General features: G+C 40.8%; 1 protein-coding gene across 1 annotated transcript in view; it reads left to right on the top strand.

Moving 5' to 3' along the window:
• fgf7 (fibroblast growth factor 7) overlaps positions 1–6,133 on the top strand; it is a 35,709-nt gene extending 29,576 nt beyond the window's left edge. The window contains exons 3-4 of the mRNA XM_042331091.1: positions 5,384–5,490; positions 5,838–6,133. Coding sequence (XP_042187025.1) covers positions 5,384–5,490; positions 5,838–6,053 — 323 coding nt within the window. The 3' untranslated portion in view covers positions 6,054–6,133. The remainder of the gene's footprint in view (positions 1–5,383; positions 5,491–5,837) is intronic.
• The last annotated feature ends 14,894 nt before the right edge of the window (positions 6,134–21,027 follow it).

The raw sequence follows: 21,027 nt of genomic DNA, 5'->3' as shown, positions 1-21,027 counted from the left end.
GTGCCTGTGTGCTGGAGTCGAGAAAAGTTACCAGACAGGGGGAGACAACATGGCAGACGGTGAACAGATCACCAGGTGGAATCCAAGCAGCAGTGCAGCAGGCAACGGGAGTAGGTGTCACACCCGCTTGGGAGAAGCTTTTATTTCTCTTATTTTTTATTTTCAAGGCCTCTGGGTTTGGGTGGGGTAGCCTTTCGAAGCCTTTGAGACATTTGATTGGCTCAAAGGCTCAGACACATCTCGCTTCACACGTCACTGATAATTGAAGTTGTAGCAAGCTCTTTGTCCTAGCAAGCTTGGTAGCTTTCAGTCCTTATAAAGTAAAATATATAATTTAAATGTATTTGTCTTCTTGGCTTTTGAAAGTAAAAAACAGCTTCAGAGAGAATTACTCACTGAGTTCCAGGTTGGATGGTATTTTCAGGTTTCTGTTTGTTTCCCAGAGCATTTGCTGTATAGTTTGGTAATAATAATCCTTGGGTGTAGGAAGCATTCCAAGTAATTCTGTCCAAAACCAGGTTGTAGGGTTGGAGTTTTGATTTGGAGTGAAGGTTATGTTGTTTAGGGTAGCATCCTGTATCTGTCCCTCCCAAAAAAATCTTAGTTTGTCTAACTCTAAATCTATCAATATTTTAAAAACATACTGAAAACGTGGGAGCTCAGCTGCCTATGACCTCTCTCTCTCTCTCTCTCTCTCTCTCTCTCTCTCTCTCTCTCTCTCTCTCTCTCTCTCTCTCTCTCTCTCTGTGCGTGCTACATAAAATAATCTAAAATGCATTTAGCATTGAGGATGTACTGCAGTTGTTTTCATAAAATGTTTCTGCCTAACATGATTGACCTGAGCTGCTCACTGAACCAGCACACAGGCACTGGTGTTAAAGAGTCTAGTTGTCTGGTTTCTCTGACACATCTCACAGCGTGCAGCGCTGTTACAAACACTGCCAGTTACAGACGCACCGGCTAAAACCACAGCACTGGTGTTTCTCAGCCACACACATACACAGCCGAATATATTGATAAAAGTCACCTTGTCCGAGAGAGATTTACATGGTTATTAAAACGTCACGCCTGGGTAAGCCTCCACGAAACACAGCCCTTATTTTAAGTGTTTCTAAAATTTCCTATGAGAAAAATGAATGGAGGAAAAATGATTGGAACCATTTCCCTGTTTGACAGCTAGGTTTTATGGGTATTATGACACCTCCACTGTGGGGCTCTATTGGTTCCTTAAAACTTATTTGGGATAGGGGGCAGTATTTTCACGTTCGGATGAAAAGCGTGCCCAAAGTAAACTGACTGTTTCTCAGGCCCAGAAGCTAGAATATGCATATAATTGGTAGATTTAGATAGAAAACACTCTAAAGTTTGTGAGTATAACAGAATTGATATGGCAGGCAAAACCCAGAGGACAACCCCCCCAAAAAAAAAACATTCAGCTTACCACTATTTTCAATGGCTAGTACTATAATTATAAGCCAAAGTCCTCCCAAATTGCAGTTCCTAGGGCTTCCACTAGATGTCAACAGTCTTTAGAAAGAGTTTCAGGCTAGTTTTTGGAAAAATGATCCAGAAATTTTAGTTTTTCTAGGTGGCTCCCATTTTGGCTGTAGTGTTCCAAGCGCGTGGAAGAAAGCGCATTCTTTCTTATTTATCTCCGGTAATGAACATACTATACTCCGTCTTAAATTGTATAGTTTATTTGCGTATTAGGATACCTATGGTTTGATTATAAACGTTGTTTGACTTGTTTTGTAAAAGTTTATTAGTAACGTTTGGGATTCATTTTGTATGCATTTTGATGGAGGGAAACTGGATGTATTACTGACTGAAGCGCGCCAGCTAAACTGAGTTTTTATGGATATAAAGAAGGACATTATCGAACAAAAGGACCATTTGTGATGTAACTGGGACCTTTTGGAATGCATACAGAAGAAGATCATCAAAGGTCAGGCATATTTCTGACTTTCATGTCGCACCTGCCTGGTTGAAATGTTTTTCATGTGTTGGTATGCTGGGCGCTGTCCTCAGATAATCGCATGGTTTGCTTTCGCCGTAAAGCCTTTTTGAAATCTGACACGGCGGCTGGATTAACAAGTTAAGCTTTATTTTGATGTAATTACACTTGTGATTTTATGAAAGTTAAATATTTATAGTAATTTAATTTGAATTTGGTGCTCTGCAATTTCACCGGATGTTGTCGAGGTGTCCCGTTAGTGGCACGCCTTTCCCAAACTTAATGATGCTTGGTCATCTGTGATCATTATCTCTGAGATAGATGAACCAGAAGAGAGAGAGTTTTTGAAAAACACAATGTCACTTTGAGAGTTATATTACTGTTGTCTGGGCCTGACACACACACACGCACGCACACACACACACACACAGAGATGTTGCTCTGGAACCACTCACTCGCTATCACAACTGTGTTTTATTAACATATTAGTACTAGGTTGGACCTGACAGCATTTGTTTTGCTACGATATATACTAGACACCATCTGATGTTCTTCATGTTTAATGAACCAGTAAATTGGAAAATGAATTGTTATGCCCCCTTTTCAAAAGAAAAACACTATATTATTGTAGCTTATTACTCCTGTAATAAAACATCAAACGTATGCATGTGTAAAAAAATGAAGTATTGTTATAGCTAGGCATCGATCTAGTATCTCAGGGAAATTGCTTAGCATCCATCCAAGTTCTTTGTGTAAATCCAGACATAAAAAAATTATGAAGGTTTAGAAACGTGAGATTTTATGAGATTTGACAGATTGATAAATCTAGTCTACGATCCTAGTCAGTTGTTCGGTTTCACAGAGAAAGAGAGTGTTTTGTTTATCATATACTGTCTATAATATATTTAAAAGCGTATAAATTATTGTGATATGTAAAGTTGACTTTAACAATTGAATAAGAGTTAAACAACTTATTTGAATAGTTGTAAATAAATCACATCAACTTTATATCTGAGTATCCCATGAGGTATCTAAATGATGTTGTTAATCTCAGCGGTGCTCCATGGACATAAAGCAAACCAACAAGCTAAAAATGTTTTTTGGGAGAGTGAGAGAGAGTGAGAGAGAGAGTTGAGGCATAGGTCTGAAGACTGAGGCTGGGATTGGGGCTGGGGCAGAGGTTGGGGCTGAGGATGGGGCTGGGGTGTATCGTGCAAAGCGCAGGAGAGTAGGTTGTTTTCAGTCCCGGGGGAGCATGCCTAATCTGCCTCCCATATGTGGCGTGGCATGAAGCTGTGGTTTAGTAATGGCCACCCAGAGAAGAGACAGGAGGGCCTGCCTGAATACATTCAGTACATCCAGAGACCAACCTAACCGCAGACTGATTAACCACTAAGACCTTCCTGTTAGATTTATGAAAATGATCACTAAGAAGAGGAGAGGAATGCTTGACTTGGATTGGCTATTAGGTCTCTATGGTCTCATACCTACTATCTGTCCTGACTGGGACTCTCTGATAGGTCCACTGTGATGGTCCTCGTCATGTGATTATTACATCATTATATATATTTAGATACTGTGGTAGTCTCTTATATCAGTACTGTGATTGATAGGTATATATTGTGGGTATTGATACATTTGACAGTCTTCTGTAGTATTTAGATATTTGTCCTGTGATTGGTGGGTTTATAGGTGCAGTATGTCCTCTGTGATTGTTGCTCAAAGGGTATATACAGTCCCTAGGGAAAGTCTACACACCAAAAATCCCTTTTTAGATTTAATTTTAAGGCAGCAAAATCTGAAAACTGTGCAAGGAGTGTGTAGACTTTCACTCAGCACCGTATACTATATACACTGCTCAAAAAAATAAAGGGAACACTAAAATAACACATCCTAGATCTGAATGAATGAAATATAATAATAATATTAAATACTTTTTTCTTCAAATAGTTTAATGTGCTGACAACAAAATCACACAAAAATTATCAATGGAAATGAAATGTATCAACCCATGGAGGTCTGGATTTGGAGTCACACTCAAAATTAAAGTGGAAAACCACACTACAGGCTGATCCAACTTTGATGTAATGTCCTTAAAACAAGTCAAAATGAGGCTCAGTAGTGTGTGTGGTCTCCACCTGCCTGTATGACCTCCCTACAACACCTGGGCATGCTCCTGATGAGGTGGCGGATGGTCTCCTGAGGGATCTCCTCCCAGACCTGGACTAAAGCATCCGCCAACTCCTGGACAGTCTGTGGTGCAACGTTGGTGGATGGAGCGAGACATAATGTCCCAGATGTGCTCAATTGGATTCAGGTCTGGGGAACGGGCAGGCCAGTCCATAGCATCAATGCCTTCCTCTTGCATTGTCTAGCATTGTCTTGCATTAGGAGGAACCCAGGGCCAACCGCACCAGCATATGGTCTCACAAGGGGTCTGAGGATCTCATCTCGGTACCTAATGGCAGTCAGGCTACCTCTGGCGAGCACATGGAGGTGTGCGGCCCCCCAAAGAAATTCCACCCCACACCATGACTGACCCACCGCCAAACCGGTCATGCTGGAGGATGTTGCAGGCAGCAGAACGTTCTCCACGGCGTCTCCAGACTCTGTCACGTCTGTCATATGTGCTCAGTGTGAACCTGCTTTCATCTGTGAAGAGCACAGGGCGCCAGTGGTGAATTTGCCAATCTTGGTGTTCTCTGGCAAATGCCAAATGTCCTGCACGGTGTTGGGCTGTAAGCACAACCCCCACCTGTGGACGTCGGGTCCTCATACCACCCTGATGGAGTCTGTTTCTGACCGTTTGAGCAGACACATGCACATTTGTGGCCTGCTGGAGGTCATTTTGCAGGGCTCTGGCAGTGCTCCTCCTGCTCCTCCTTGCACAAAGGCGGAGGTAGCGGTCCTGCTGCTGGGTTGTTGCCCTCCTACGGCCTCCTCCACGTCTCCTGATGTACTGGCCTGTCTCCTGGTAGCGCCTCCATGCTCTGGACACGCTGACAGACACAGCAAACCTTCTTGCAACAGCTCGCATTGATGTGCCATCCTGGATGAGCTGCACTACCTGAGCCACTTGTGTGGGTTGTAGACTCCGTCTCATGCTACCACTAGAGTGAAAGCACCGCCAGCATTCAAAAGTGACCAAAACATCAGCCAGGAAGCATAGGAACTGAGAAGTGGCCTGTGGTCACCACCTGCAGAACCACTCCTTTATTGGGGGTGTCTTGCTAATTGCCTATAATTTCCACCTGTTGTCTATTCCATTTGCACAACAGCATGTGACATTTATTGTCAATCAGTGTTGCTTCCTAAGTGGACAGTTTGATTTCATAGAAGTGTGATTGACTTGGAGTTACATTGTGTTGTTTAAGTGTTCCCTTTATTTTTTTGAGCAGTGTATAAATATCTGCCCTCTGTCTCCTATAGGTATCCTGGAGGTCCGTACGGTGTCCGAGGGAGGAGTGTTAGCTATCAAAGGAGTGAAGAGTCAGTACTATATCTCCATGAACAGGACTGGCCTGCTGCAAGGCAAGGTAATTAACTAAACTACCATCTCTCTCCTGGACAGGGTTGGAATGCACTACTGTACAGTGCCTTGTGTTTTAGGTTATTGTCCTGCTGAAAGATTAATTAATCTCCCAGTGTCTGGTGGAAATCAGACCGAACCAGGTTTTCTTTTATGATTTTGCCCGTTCTTAGCTCCATTCCATTTATTTTTTATCTTGAAAAACTCCCCGGCCCTTAACAATTACAAGCATACCCATAACATGATGAATATATAAATAGGAGAAACATAAGCAAGTAAAAAAAAAATTAAAAAAAATGTATAACCCTCCTCACGCCTAATATCGTCCCATTTTGTGTCCTTATTTATTTACAGAAAATCTACAATGAGAACTGCAACTTCAAGGAGATTTTCCTAGAAAACTACTTCAACGCTTACTCGTCTGTTAAGTCAAGTAGAGACGGCAAGGAGATGTTCATTGCTCTGTCTCAAAAGGGCAGACCGCTGAGAGGGAAGAAGACCAGGAGGGAACACATCGCCTCCCACTTCATTCCCATGAAATGCAGAGAGGAGGAGAGGACTGGCGTCTGAGAGAAGGAGACTGAAAAAGGAAGAGGTGACTGGAGCCTGAGAGGAAGAGAGGACTGAAAGAGGAGAGGAGGAGAGGACTGAAAGAGGAGAGGACTGAAAGAGGAGAGGAGAGGACTGAAAAAGGAGGAGAGGACTAAAAGAGGAAAGGACTGAAAGAGGAGAGGACTGAAAAAGGAGGAGAGGACTGAAAGAGCAAAGGACTGAAAGAGGAGAGGACTGAAAAAGGAGGAGAGGACTTAAAGAGGAAAGGACAGAAAGAGGAGAGGACTGAAAAAGGAGGAGAGGACTGAAAGAGGAGAGGAGAGGTCTGAAAGAGGAAAGGAGAGGTCTGAAAGAGGAGAGGACTGAAAGAGGAGAGGAGAGGACTGAAAGAGGAGAGGACTGAAAGAGGAGAGGACTGAAAGAGGAGAGGAGAGGACTGAAAGAGGAGAGGTCTGAAAGAGGAGAGGAGAGGACTGAAAGAAGAGAGGAGAGGTCTAAAAGAGGAGAGGAGAGGTCTGAAAGAGGAGAGGAGAGGACTGAAAGAGGAGAGGAGAGGACTGAAAGAGGAGAGGAGAGGACTGAAAGAGGAGAGGAGAGGTCTGAAAGAGGAGAGGACTGAAAGAGGAGAGGAGAGGACTGAAAGAGGAGAGGAGATGACTGAAAGAAGAGAGGAGAGGACTGAAAGAAGAGAGGAGAGAACTGACAAAGGAGAGGAGAGTTCTGAAAGAGGAGAGGAGAGGTCTGAAAGAAGAGAGGACTGAAAGGGGAGAGGAGAGGACTGAAAGAGGAGGAGAGCAGGAGAGGACTGAAAGAGGAGAGGAGAGGATTGAAAGAAGAGAGGACTGAAAGAGGAGAGGAGAGGACTGAAATAAGAGAGGACTGAAAGAGGAGAGGAGAATAGGACTGAAAGAGGAGGAGAAGACTGAAAGAGGAGAGGACTGAAAGAGGAGGAGAGGAGAATAGAACTGAAAGAGGAGGAGAGCAGGAGAGGACTGAAAGAGGAGAGGGGAGAAATGGGGCTTTAAATGAGGAGAAGTGAGGATTGGCCTGAAAGCTGAGAGGACTGAGAGAACAGAAAAGACAGAATAGAAAGAACTGAAGCTGTGACGTCTGGATGAAAAGACCCATGTTGGGATTCTTGGACGTTGTGACGGCTGAGCTGCAGATCTTTGTTGTATAATTTAATATAATCTACCACTTCAGTCACGTCATACTGGCTGTGAAACACAGAGAAAATACAACTACTCATCATGATCAACAACACCACTCTCCTGGCTGGTACAATGTAAATAAGTTCTGTAGTTACTTATCCTTTCATGTGCCAAGGTTTTTAGTGTAAAACTGATGCACGGTCCTCCTCAGTAGTGCAAATGTTAAAGGTCCAATGCAGCTGTTCTGAGTAACAATTAAGTACCTTACTGTGATTCATTTCAATAAAAATTGTGAAAAAGAAACAACACTTGCTTCTTAGAAAAGAGCAAGTTTCTCAAGCAAGAATTTAGCTAGGACAGTATGTGAGTGGTCTGAGTGGGGAGGGGAAAACTGAAAACTAGCTGTTTGGCAGAGAGATTTGAAACCCCTCTTTCTTATTGGTGATGTCAACAGGCAGGCCAAAACTCCATCCCACCAAAACAGGCTGAAATGTCATATAGTTTTCTCAAACAGCTCTTACACTAAAAGGGAATTATCATAATTTTCACAATTTCACAGTATTATTCCAACCTCACTATGTGGAAATATATATAAAACAACAGGTAGTGGTCAATAATACTAACAATATCCTTGATTTGGATGAAGTCAAGCACTCTGTTTCAGCATGCATACTGGTTGTTCTGGGGCGGCAGGGTAGCCTAGTGGTTAGAGCGTTGGACTAGTAACTGGAAGGTTGCGAGTTCAAATCCCCAAGCTGACAAGGTACAAATCTGTTGTTCTGCCCCTGAACAGGCAGTTAACCCACTGTTCCTAGGCTGTCATTGAAAATAAGAATTTGTTCTTAACTGACTTGCCTGGTTAAATAAAGGTAAAATAAATAAAAATACAGGGAAAGGAATAAGAAAAGGGATGTTTGAGAACATTTATAATAAAACTGTTCCTACTGACTGAATTCTCCAGGCAATATCAAAATGTAATGTCAAACAAAGTAAGCTGATCAGTCACTTACTTTACTAAACTATTATTATTAATAATAATTAATTATTATTAATAATAGTTGTACTATTATACTAGTTTGACTTCCCTTATTATAATGGCTAATAGTGTAATGAATATAGGAGAAGTAATAAAATACAGTTGGTATTTACCTGGAATTTGCAAAAACAAACAGCTGGTTATAATTTGTATTATTATGGGTGGTTCGAGCCCTGAATGCTGATTGTCTGAGAAACGTGGTATATCACCGGTATGACAAAACATGTCATTTTACTGCTCTAATTCCATTGGTAACCAGATCATAATAGCAATAAGGCACCTCAGGGGTTTGTGGTATATGGCCAATATACCACGGTGTTGCTTCATGCATAACAGCCCTTAACAGCCCTCATTATAGACTACTTAATCAATCAAGAAAATTGTAAACGATGTGATATCAAATGGCACCTATTGTAGTGCTCCATGTTTCATTTCATCCCAAACATTCTAAGAGCTATTAACTGAGTAATAATTATTTGTTTCCATGTAATGTTTAAGAGCTAGTTACTGAGTAATAATTATTTGTTTCCATGTTATGTCTAAGAGCTAGTAACTGAGTAATAATTATTTGTTTCAATGTTATGTTTAAGAGCTAGTTACTGAGTAATAATTATTTGTTTCCATGTTATGTTTAAGAGCTAGTTACTGAGTAATAATTATTTGTTTCCATGTTATGTTTAAGAGCTAGTAACTGAGTAATAATTATTTGTTTCCATGTTATGTCTAAGAGCTAGTTACTGAGTAATAATTATTTGTTTCAATGTTATGTTTAAGAGCTAGTTACTGAGTAATAATTATTTGTTTCCATGTAATGTTTAAGAGTTAGTAACTGAGTAATAATGATTTGTTTCCATGTAATGTAAGTAAATTGTAGGTAGAAAGCAGACGGTAAAATAAAGTGTAACTAAACGTAGTACAATAAGCAAACAGTTCCAGATACATATTAACAGGTATGAACTGTCAGCACAGAACAACCAAAGCAAAAACTCAGTTGGCTTGACGTTGGATCAATGTAAAGACAGACAGCAAGCTGGACTTGTCTTTTCACTGTACAAGTGTTCAAAATATATATATATATATATATATACATACACATACATACACAATATATACAGTATATTGATAAATATATATGTACAAACTAAAATACATATGTAATTACATGTGACAGCTGCTCATTGACTCCCAATTAATTTACTAAGGTTTGATAATGACTGTGTACCAAATGGCACTGTATTTCCTACATATATAAAATAATGTACTTTGTGGGATAAATAAAGTATTTTTAATGTAATAAAAAGTAGTGCACTATTTAGGGAATAGGGTGCCATGTGGGAAGCAGATTTAACAATGCAAGAGTGTAACGCTGATGATGCTGATGAAGTTAGCAATGATATCTGGATTAAAGTACAGAGACCAGAACACACAGCGTGTTAAATGTGTATGTATTACTGTATGCCTTGATCTTCCTCCACTATAATGAATGACTATATCAATTGTTAGCGTTGATCTCTGTTATGCACCTGACGTGTTAAATGGTATTTTTTTAAACTTTGACATGAGGATTGTATCCCAACTAGCACCCTATTCTATATATAGTGCACTACTTTTGACTGGAGCCCTATGGACCCTGGTTAAAAGTAGTGCACTACTCAGACAAACGGGTGCCATTTGGGACGTATACAGGCTTTTTTTTCTGTTGAGACATTCCATGTTCTGCCAGATACCATAATGCTTTACTACGGTAATGTTGGTCTCACTAAGGAACTGAAGTTAACTGCAGCAACATACCAGAGGCTTCATTTAACCACTTCATTCCTTTAATCTCTTCTGTTTTGGGATGTTCCTGAAGCACATCACATATACCGTATTCGTCATCTCACGACCTACAGAAAGACCTTTTAAATAACGTTTTAACAACCTTTTAAAGACGTTCACTCTGTCTGCACAGTTACAACTAAACTGTAAAATCTCCATACTGGCCTATAACTTTTGTGTTATTATCCATTGTTGTAAGTTATTATTTGTGTTATTTATATAAAAAAACAAAGATGAGTTATTATGGGGTGTTTGGAGTGTAAATTATTTATTTTTTAAGATATGTTTTTCTGCAGCATCTTTGGGGACATAAACCATGCTCTCATTCTCCCACACCCATAATCCTCGCTGGCCAGGAGTGTGAGCAGAGGATTCGGTTTGAACCAGAGAAACAACAACCTATCACCTGCCAACAACACATTTGAGGAACAGCAAAATACAAGACATTCTAGGAATAACTGAACGGCAAAATACAAGACATTCTAGGAATAACTGAGCAGCAAAATACAAGACATTCTAGGAATAACTGAGCGGCAAAATACAAGACATTCTAGGAATAACTGAACGTCAAAATACAAGACATTCTAGGAATAACTGAACGGCAAAATACAAGACATTCTAGGAATAACTGAGCAGCAAAATACAAGACATTCTAGGAATAACTGAACGGCAAAATACAAGACATTCTAGGAATAACTGAACGTCAAAATACAAGACATTCAGAGAATAACTGAGCGGCAAAATACAAGACATTCAGAGAATAACTGAACGTCAAAATACAAGACATTCAGAGAATAACTGAGCGGCAAAATACAAGACATTCAGAGAATAACTGAGCGGCAAAATACAAGACATTCAGAGAATAACTGAGCGGCAAAATACAAGACATTCAGAGAATAACTGAGCGGCAAAATACAAGACATTCAGAGAATAACTGAGCGGCAAAATACAAGACATTCAGAGAATAACTGAGCGGCAAAATACAAGACATTCTAGGAATAACTGAGCAGCAAAATACAAGACATTCTAGGAATAACTGAGCGGCAAAATACAAGACATTCTAGGAATAACTGAACGTCAAAATACAAGACATTCTAGGAATAACTGAACGGCAAAATACAAGACATTCTAGGAATAACTGAGCAGCAAAATACAAGACATTCTAGGAATAACTGAACGGCAAAATACAAGACATTCTAGGAATAACTGAACGTCAAAATACAAGACATTCAGAGAATAACTGAGCGGCAAAATACAAGACATTCAGAGAATAACTGAACGTCAAAATACAAGACATTCAGAGAATAACTGAGCGGCAAAATACAAGACATTCTAGGAATAACTGAGCGGCAAAATACAAGACATTCTAGGAATAACTGAACGGCAAAATACAAGACATTCTAGGAATAACTGAACGTCAAAATACAAGACATTCTAGGAATAACTGAACGTCAAAATACAAGACATTCAGAGAATAACTGAGCGGCAAAATACAAGACATTCTAGGAATAACTGAACGGCAAAATACAAGACATTCAGAGAATAACTGAACGTCAAAATACAAGACATTCTAGGAATAACTGAACGGCAAAATACAAGACATTCAGAGAATAACTGAGCAGCAAAATACAAGACATTCTAGGAATAACTGAGCAGCAAAATACAAGACATTCAGAGAATAACTGAGCGGCAAAATACAAGACATTCTAGGAATAACTGAACGTCAAAATACAAGATATTCAGAGAATAACTGAACGGCAAAATACAAGACATTCAGAGAATAACTGAACGTCAAAATACAAGACATTCTAGGAATAACTGAACGTCAAAATACAAGACATTCAGAGAATAACTGAACGTCAAAATACAAGACATTCAGAGAATAACTGAGCGGCAAAATACAAGACATTCTAGGAATAACTGAACAGCAAAATACAAGACATTCTAGGAATAACTGAACGGCAAAATACAAGACATTCTAGGAATAACTGAACGTCAAAATACAAGACATTCTAGGAATAACTGAGCAGCAAAATACAAGACATTCTAGGAATAACTGAGCAGCAAAATACAAGACATTCAGAGAATAACTGAACGGCAAAATACAAGACATTCTAGGAATAACTGAGCAGCAAAATACAAGACATTCTAGGAATAACTGAATGGCAAAATACAAGACATTCTAGGAATAACTGAATGGCAAAATACAAGACATTCTAGGAATAACTGAACGTCAAAATACAAGACATTCTAGGAATAACTGAGCAGCAAAATACAAGACATTCTAGGAATAACTGAGCAGCAAAATACAAGACATTCTAGGAATAACTGAGCAGCAAAATACAAGACATTCAGAGAATAACTGAGCGGCAAAATACAAGACATTCAGAGAATAACTGAACGGCAAAATACAAGACATTCTAGGAATAACTGAACGGCAAAATACAAGACATTCAGAGAATAACTGAACGGCAAAATACAAGACATTCTAGGAATAACTGAACGTCAAAATACAAGACATTCAGAGAATAACTGAGCGGCAAAATACAAGACATTCAGAGAATAACTGAACGTCAAAATACAAGACATTCAGAGAATAACTGAGCGGCAAAATACAAGACATTCTAGGAATAACTGAATGGCAAAATACAAGACATTCTAGGAATAACTGAATGGCAAAATACAAGACATTCTAGGAATAACTGAATGGCAAAATACAAGACATTCTAGGAATAACTGAATGGCAAAATACAAGACATTCTAGGAATAACTGAATGGCAAAATACAAGACATTCTAGGAATAACTGAGCAGCAAAATACAAGACATTCTAGGAATAAATGAGCAGCAAAATACAAGACATTCTCGGAATAACTGAACGGCAAAATACAAGACATTCTAGGAATAACTGAACAGCAAAATACAAGACATTCTAGGAATAACTGAACGGCAAAATACAAGACATTCTAGGAATAACTGTGCGGCAAAATACAAGACATTCTAGGAATAACTGAATGGCAAAATACAAGACATTCTAGGAATAACTGAGCAGCAAAATACAAGACATTCTAGGAATAAATGAGCAGCAAAATACAAGACATTCTCGGAATAACTGAACGGCAAAATACAAGACATTCTAGGAATAACTGAGCAGCAAAATACAAGACATTCTAGGAATAACTCGTCAGGAATATCAAAAGGATTGGCTGTGCTGATGTCATATGGATAATAAACCAGCATATATCTGACAACTTAAGTGTTTTTTATTTTAAACACAGACACTGATATACAGAATGGCATAGGGTTCCACCATCATACTATGTTCTATAACCGCGATGCTAATGACCCTGTTAAAATCCGGAATATGGTTCTCGGTAAAGATGGAACAGATCATGACGAGAGGTGGGGAGTGTGATATGTACCTCCATTAAAATTGATTTGCAAAATTGGATCAAAATTGGTGTCATACTTGTCACGCCCTGGTCAAAGTATTTTGTGTTTATCTTTAATTATTTGGTCAGGCCAGGGTGTGGCATGGGTTTTTGTATGTGGTGTGTATATATGGGGGATTGTAGCTAGTGGGGTGTTCTAGATAAGTCTATGGCTGTCTGAAGTGGTTCTCAATCAGAGGCAGGTGTTTATCGTTGTCTCTGATTGGGAACCATATTTAGGCAGCCATATTCTTTGAGTTTGGTGTGGGTGATTGTCCTATGTGTTGTTGTTCCTGTCTCAGTGTTAGTTTACACAAGTATAGGCTGTTTCGGTTTTCGTTAAGTTCTTTGTTTTGTAGTGTTTGTTATTGATTTGTGTTTTACGTTCGTTCATTAAACATGGATCGCAATCTACACGCTGCATTTTGGTCCGACTCTCCTTCACACCTAGAAAACTGTAACAATACTGCCTTAGATGTGATGGAAGGAAGATGATTTTAAAATTGAGCATTAATCAATGCCTCATGTACTATAACAATGTTTTATACCTTATATCATATCATATAACAACAGCATACAGTATTATTGGATTGTGGGTTTACCTGTTAAACCCTGACAAGAGACAAGTATCATTACCTGGTGATCCTCTAAGATATTGTAGGATCTTACAGCATCTTCTAGGATCTCGAAAGATATTGTCAGGATGTGAGCTTGGCTGGGATCTCAAAAACATATTCAGAGATGGTGAGTCAAGCCCCCTACAGATCAATATATCATTCTAACAACACCTTCCTTTAGTCTCTTAATACTGACGACCTAAAAATAAAACCTGCAGTTTATCACAGTTTAAAGGTCTGCTGCAGGCCAGGGTCCTTCAGACTGCAGACGTTCATAAAACGCTCTGTCTCACTGCGTTGGAGTTCTCTCCAGAGATGTTAACCAGACTAGTTCCCATCTTATATGACTAAAGGACTAGATAATCAAATCTGCTGTCCTTTGTCCCAACCATATTAAATACACACTGGGAAGATACATATGGGAAAAGTTTAATTTAGATAAGGGTCCAGCAGGGAGATGCATGAGACACATGAATGACGTGATCCCTTGTCTGATAAGGTCAGGATAACAGTCCTGGATACATCTCTTCATTTGATGCAGCAGTGGATAAAAATATGTCAACAGACGGAACATGTTATAGTAACTCATAAATGTATATTGTATTGAGCGAAATCTGAGAGCTTTCAGATTGAGGGGAGAGTGTATTGGCAGGTGGCCACACACACACACACACACACACACACACACACACACACACACACACACACACACACACACACACACACACACACACACACACACACACACACACACACACATAGGCAGATAGATGAGAGCTTTACCTTCTGTTGGGGTTCACATCTGGCTCTGAGCAGTTCTGACAGATAAAGAGTCAAGTTGAGAGAGCAAACCCCAGAATAAGGTTGACCCAAACAAAGTCTGAGCAAGGTGAAGGCTTCTGCCAAGTCACGCAAAGTTAGTCTTAGCAGATAATTTGTAACATGTTCAAAATGTAAACACATTTCTAACTCAAGGCTGTGGATTCCCAACAGGCTGTGGAGGAGACTGCAGCCAACAGGAGCTAACTGGGTTGTAGAGAAGAGAGCTGGGTCTGCTAAGAACATAGAGGAAAGAGCTGGCTAGGCCTGCTAGGAACATAGAGGAGAGAGCTGGCTAGGCCTGCTAGGAACATAGAGGAGAGAGGAGAGAGCTGGCTAGGCCTGCTAGGAGCATAGAGGAAAGAGGAGAGAGCTGGCTAGGCCTGCTAGGAACATAGAGGAGAGAGGAGAGAGCTGGCTAGGCCTGCTAGGAACATAGAGGAAATAGGAGAGAGCTGGCTAGGCCTGCTAGGAGCATAGAGGAGAGAGCTGGCTAGGCCTGCTAGGAACATAGAGGAAATAGGAGAGAGCTGGCTAGGCCTGCTAGGAGCATAGAGGAGAGAGGAGAGAGCTGGCTAGGCCTGCTAGGAACATAGAGGAAATAGGAGAGAGCTGGCTAGGCCTGCTAGGAGCATAGAGGAGAGAGCTGGCTAGGCCTGCTAGGAACATAGAGGAGAGAGCTGGCTAGGCCTGCTAGTAGCATAGAGGAGAGAGGAGAGAGCTGGCTAGGCCTGCTAGTAGCATAGAGGAAATAGGAGAGAGCTGGCTAGGCCTGCTAGAGGAAATAGAACATAGGAGAGAGCTGGCTAGGCCTGCTAGGAGCATAGAGGAGAGAGCTGGCTAGGCCTGCTAGGAACATAGAGGAGAGAGCTGGCTAGGCCTGCTAGGAACATAGAGGAAAGAGGAGAGAGCTGGCTAGGCCTGCTAGGAGCATAGAGGAAAGAGGAGAGAGCTGGCTAGGCCTGCTAGGAACATATAGGAGAGAGCTGGCTAGGCCTGCTAGGAACATAGAGGAAAGAGGAGAGAGCTGGCTAGGCCTGCTAGGAGCATAGAGGAAAGAGGAGAGAGCTGGCTAGGCCTGCTAGGAACATATAGGAGAGAGCTGGCTAGGCCTGCTAGGAACATAGAGGAGAGAGAGGCTGCTAGGAACATAGGCCTGCCTAGGAACATAGAGGAGAGAGCTGGCTAGGCCTGATAGGAACATAGAGGAGAGAGGGAGAGAGCTGGCTAGGCCTGATATGAACATAGAGGAGAGAGGAGAGAGCTGGCTAGGCCTGCTAGGAACATAGAGGAGAGAGCTGGCTAGGCCTGCTAGGAACATAGAGGAGAGAGGAGAGAGCTGGCTAGGCCTGCTAGGAGCATATAGGATAGAGAAATAGCAAGGCCTGCTATAAACATAGAGGACAGAGAGCTAGCAAGGCTTGCTACAAACATAGAGGAGAGAGATAACTGGAGGTTAGGCTTGCTGGTTAGGAAAATAAAGGAGAGAGACAATATCGTCCTTCTAATCACTCTGACAATGCAATTCTATTCGAAAATCTAATCAAACATTTAATGAGAGCCCATGTGCTCATATTGAGCAACTTTTCTATAGGCTATGCAATTGCATGAGAAAACAGTTTTGATGGCCTCTATTAGAAATCTGATCCAATCAGCTAGGCCTAGTATATTTATTTCTCAACGTTCCTAATATTAAGCACATTGCTTCTCTTTGCAACAGGAGTATAGCCTACCTGGCTGGCATGAAAATGAACCACGGTAAAACCGTCCTCCATTCACTATTTAAGTGCATTGAGACAGGTGCATGATAATGGTCCATTCTAAATTGAAACAAATATCACAAATATATTATTTAGTAAATGTAAAAACAATATTAAATTAAGAATAGTGTAATGGGTGACAAAATCACTTGTGAATTATATATTATCAATAGTAAATGATGCCCAGCATCTGAGCAGTAAGACAAGAAACACGTCATTCCTTTTTTTGTGACTTTTAAAATCATAGTCGCACACCTCATGTAGCCTAGACCATAGGCCTATATGTTTTGATAAGGGTTGCATCACAACTAAAGAGGCCACATAACTTCTTACACTGAAGCACATTAATCCACTTTACAACCGGTGTAGAGCCCAACTGGCATACAACCGGTGTAGAGCCTAACTAGCATACAACCGGTGTAGAGCCTAACTAGCATACAACCGGTGTAGAGCCTAACTAGCATACAACCAGTGTAGAGCCTAACTAGCATACAACCGGTGTAGAGCCTAACTAGCATACAACCGGTGTAGAGCCTAACTAGCATACAACCGGTGTAGAGCCTAACTAGCATACAACCGGTGTAGAGCCTAACTAGCATACAACCGGTGTAGAGCCTAACTAGCATACAACCGGTGTAGAGCCTAACTAGCATACAACTGGTGTAGAGCCTAACTAGCATACAACTGGTGTAGAGCCTAACTAGCATACAACTGGTGTAGAGCCTAACTAGCATACAACCGGTGTAGAGCCTAACTAGCATACAACCGGTGTAGAGCCTAACTAGCATACAACCGGTGTAGAGCCTAACTGGCATACATAGGCGGCATACATCTGTCGGGAGTCAAACATGTATCCCAAACATTCCAAGACGATCACCTCTCCTGCTGTTTTGCTTGGCTGTATAAATAGAAACCATACAAATATGAGGGGTAGTCCAGTCTCTTTTATTCCAGTTTGTTGTGTATTATGTTTTTCCTGTGGTCTGCAACCAAAAGGCCTAAAGAGCATCACCAAAACAAGATGGAACCTGAGACAGGCAGAACAGTAGCCTGAGTGGTCTCAATACTATATGTATGGTCCACTATTATTCAACAATACTGTGAATGTGGATAATGAAAAGGATAAACCTCAGTCAATCTGAAACAACAGGTCAGTAGATTTAGCCTAAACACTCAGTCAATCTGAAACAACAGGTCAGTAGATTTAGCCTAAACCCTCAGTCAATCTGAAACAACAGGTCAGTAGACTTAGCCTAAACCCTCAGTCAATCTGAAACAACAGGTCAGTAGACTTAGCCTAAACACTCAGTCAGTCTGAAACAACAGGTCAGTAGGTTTAGTCTAATCCCAAACGGCACCAAATTCCCCATATAGTGCACTACTTTTGACCAAAGAGAATAGGATGCCATTTGGGATGCAGAACGAGTCAGAGTGGCATGAACGCTGGTGATGAGTGGAATCAGCTACAGTAACAGCAACATCAGTGTTGCACAGCAGCAAACTCCACTTGTTAAAGTAATGTGAGGAACGATCTACTTCGATCCAGAGACACACTTTAAGCACAGCGGACGGCAGTAGGCCCTGCATGCATTTGTGGCGAAGCAGGAACAAATGAGACAACATGTGTGCTTAATGCCAACAGCATGTGTGGAGGGAATGGTAGGGGTGAGAGGGGAAACAAGGGGAGACAAGGGAAAGGCAGGAGGGTGTAGGGGGTTCCAGGGGGAGAGGAGGGGGAGGTAGAGGAGGGGAGACCCAGGGAGGCCCTGGCAGCAGCTGAACATGATACATTTGAACCTTGTTTCCCCCGGAGAGTCTGGAGTGTTTGGAAGCTTAGCACGGAACCCCCAGAACACCAGAACACTTTCAAACAGCACTAACATTACACACTCTCCTGTCTAGTGACAAATCTAAACCACAGAGAGTAATAATCAGTTACAGACACACAGACACACACACACACACACACACACACACACACACACGCACAGTATAAATCCATGTCTGAGAGTTATGAGCGCAAGCTACAAACTAAGATCAACACAATATTGTGAGAATAAAAGTGAATGAATTTCAAATCCTACTTTCTGGTAAGTATTAAGTTATGTCCCTCCTCTAAAGCTGTCCACAGTGCAGTGATGGTTTGTTGTGTGCCAACACTCAGTGAGACCACGGCACCACGGTCAGGATGACTGGACAGTTTAACATCTAACTATCAAGTCATGCCTTCACTACATCACAGCGTTATGTGACAGAATAGATTTAGCCTAAACCCTCAGTCAGTCTGAAACAACAGGTCAGTAGATGTAAACCCTCAGTAAATCTGAAACAACAGGTCAGTAGATGTGAATCTGAAACAACAGGTCAGTAGATGTGAATCTGAAACAACAGGTCAGTAAATGTAAACCCTCAGTAAATCTGAAACAACAGGTCAGTAGATGTGAATCTGAAACAACAGGTCAGTAGATGTAAACCCTCAGTGAATCTGAAACAACAGCTCAGTAGATGTAAACCCTCAGTGAATTTGAAACAACAGGTCAGTAGATGTAAACCCTCAGTGAATCTGAAACAACAGGTCAGTAGATGTAAACCCTCAGTAAATCTGATACAACAGGTCAGTAGATGTGAATCTGAAACAACAGGTCAGTAAATGTAAACCCTCAGTAAATCTGAAACAACAGGTCAGTAGATGTGAATCTGAAACAACAGGTCAGTAGATGTAAACCCTCAGTGAATCTGAAACAACAGGTCAGTAGATGTAAACCCTCAGTAAATCTGAAACAACAGGTCAGTAGATGTGATTCTGAAACAACAGGTCAGTAGATGTGAATCTGAAACAACAGGTCAGTAGATGTAAACCCTCAGTAAATCTGAAACAACAGGTCAGTAGATGTGAATCTGAAACAACAGGTCAGTAGATGTAAACCCTCAGTGAATCTGAAACAACAGGTCAGTAGATGTAAATTCTCTGTGAATCTGAAACAACAAGTCAGTAGATGTAAACCCTCAGTAAATCTGAAACAACAGGTCAGTAGATGTAAACCCTCAGTAAATCTGAAACAACAGGTCAGTAGATGTAAACCCTCAGTAAATCTGAAACAACAGGTCAGTAGATGTAAATCTGAAACAACAGGTCAGTAGATGTGAATCTGAAACAACAGGTCAGTAGATGTGAATCTGAAACAACAGGTCAGTAGATGTAAACCCTCAGTAAATCTGAAACAACAGGTCAGTAGATGTAAATCTGAAACAACATGTCATTAGATGTAAACTCTCCGTGAATCTGAAACCACAGGTTAGTAGATGTAAACCCTCAGTAAATCTGAAACAACAGGTCAGGAGATGTGAATCTGAAACAACAGGTCAGTAGATGTAAACCCTCAGTGAATCTGAAACAACAGGTCAGTAGATGTGAATCTGAAACAACAAGTCAGTAGATGTAAACCCTCAGTAAATCTGAAACAACAGGTCAGTAGATGTGAATCTGAAACAACAGGTCAGTAGATGTAAACCCTCAGTAAATCTGAAACAACAGGTCAGTAGATGTGAATATGAAACAACAGGTCAGTAGATGTAAACCCTCAGTAAATCTGAAACAACAGGTCAGTAGATGTAAATCTGAAACAACAGGTCAGTAGATGTGAATCTGAAACAACAGGTCAGTAGATGTGAATCTGAAACAACAGGTCAGTAGATGTAAACCCTCAGTAAATCTGAAACAACAGGTCAGTAGATGTAAATCTGAAACAACATGTCATTAGATGTAAACTCTCTGTGAATCTGAAACCACAGGTTAGTAGATGTAAACCCTCAGTAAATCTGAAACAACAGGTCAGGAGATGTGAATCTGAAACAACAGGTCAGTAGATGTGAATCTGAAACAACAGCTCAGTAGATGTAAATTCTCTGTGAATCTGAAACCATAGGTTAGTAGAAATAAACCCTCAGTAAATCTGAAACAACAGGTCAGTAAATGTGAATCTGAAACAACAGGTCAGTAGATGTAAACCCTCAGTAAATCTGAAACAGGTCAGTAGAAGTATACCCTCAGTAAATCTGAAACAACAGGTCAGTAGATGTAAACCCTCAGTAAATCTGAAACAACAGGTAAGTAGATGTGAATCTGAAACAACAGGTCAGTAGATGTAAACCCTCAGTGAATCTGAAACAACAGGTCAGTAAATGTAAACCCTCAGTAAATCTGAAATAACAGGTCAGTAGATGTGAATCTAAAATAACAGGTCAGTAGATGTGAATCTGAAATAACAGGTCAGTAGATGTAAACCCTCAGTAAATCTGAAACAAACAGGTCAGTAGATCAGGTCTTACCACATGCTGACTCTCCATGGCTCTTCCCGGACG

The sequence above is a fragment of the Oncorhynchus tshawytscha genome, linkage group LG12 (assembly GCF_018296145.1).
Source record: "Oncorhynchus tshawytscha isolate Ot180627B linkage group LG12, Otsh_v2.0, whole genome shotgun sequence".
NCBI lineage: Eukaryota > Metazoa > Chordata > Actinopteri > Salmoniformes > Salmonidae > Oncorhynchus > Oncorhynchus tshawytscha.
Note: the sequence above shows the minus strand (reverse complement) of the source record. Positions and strands in the feature narration are given on the sequence as shown.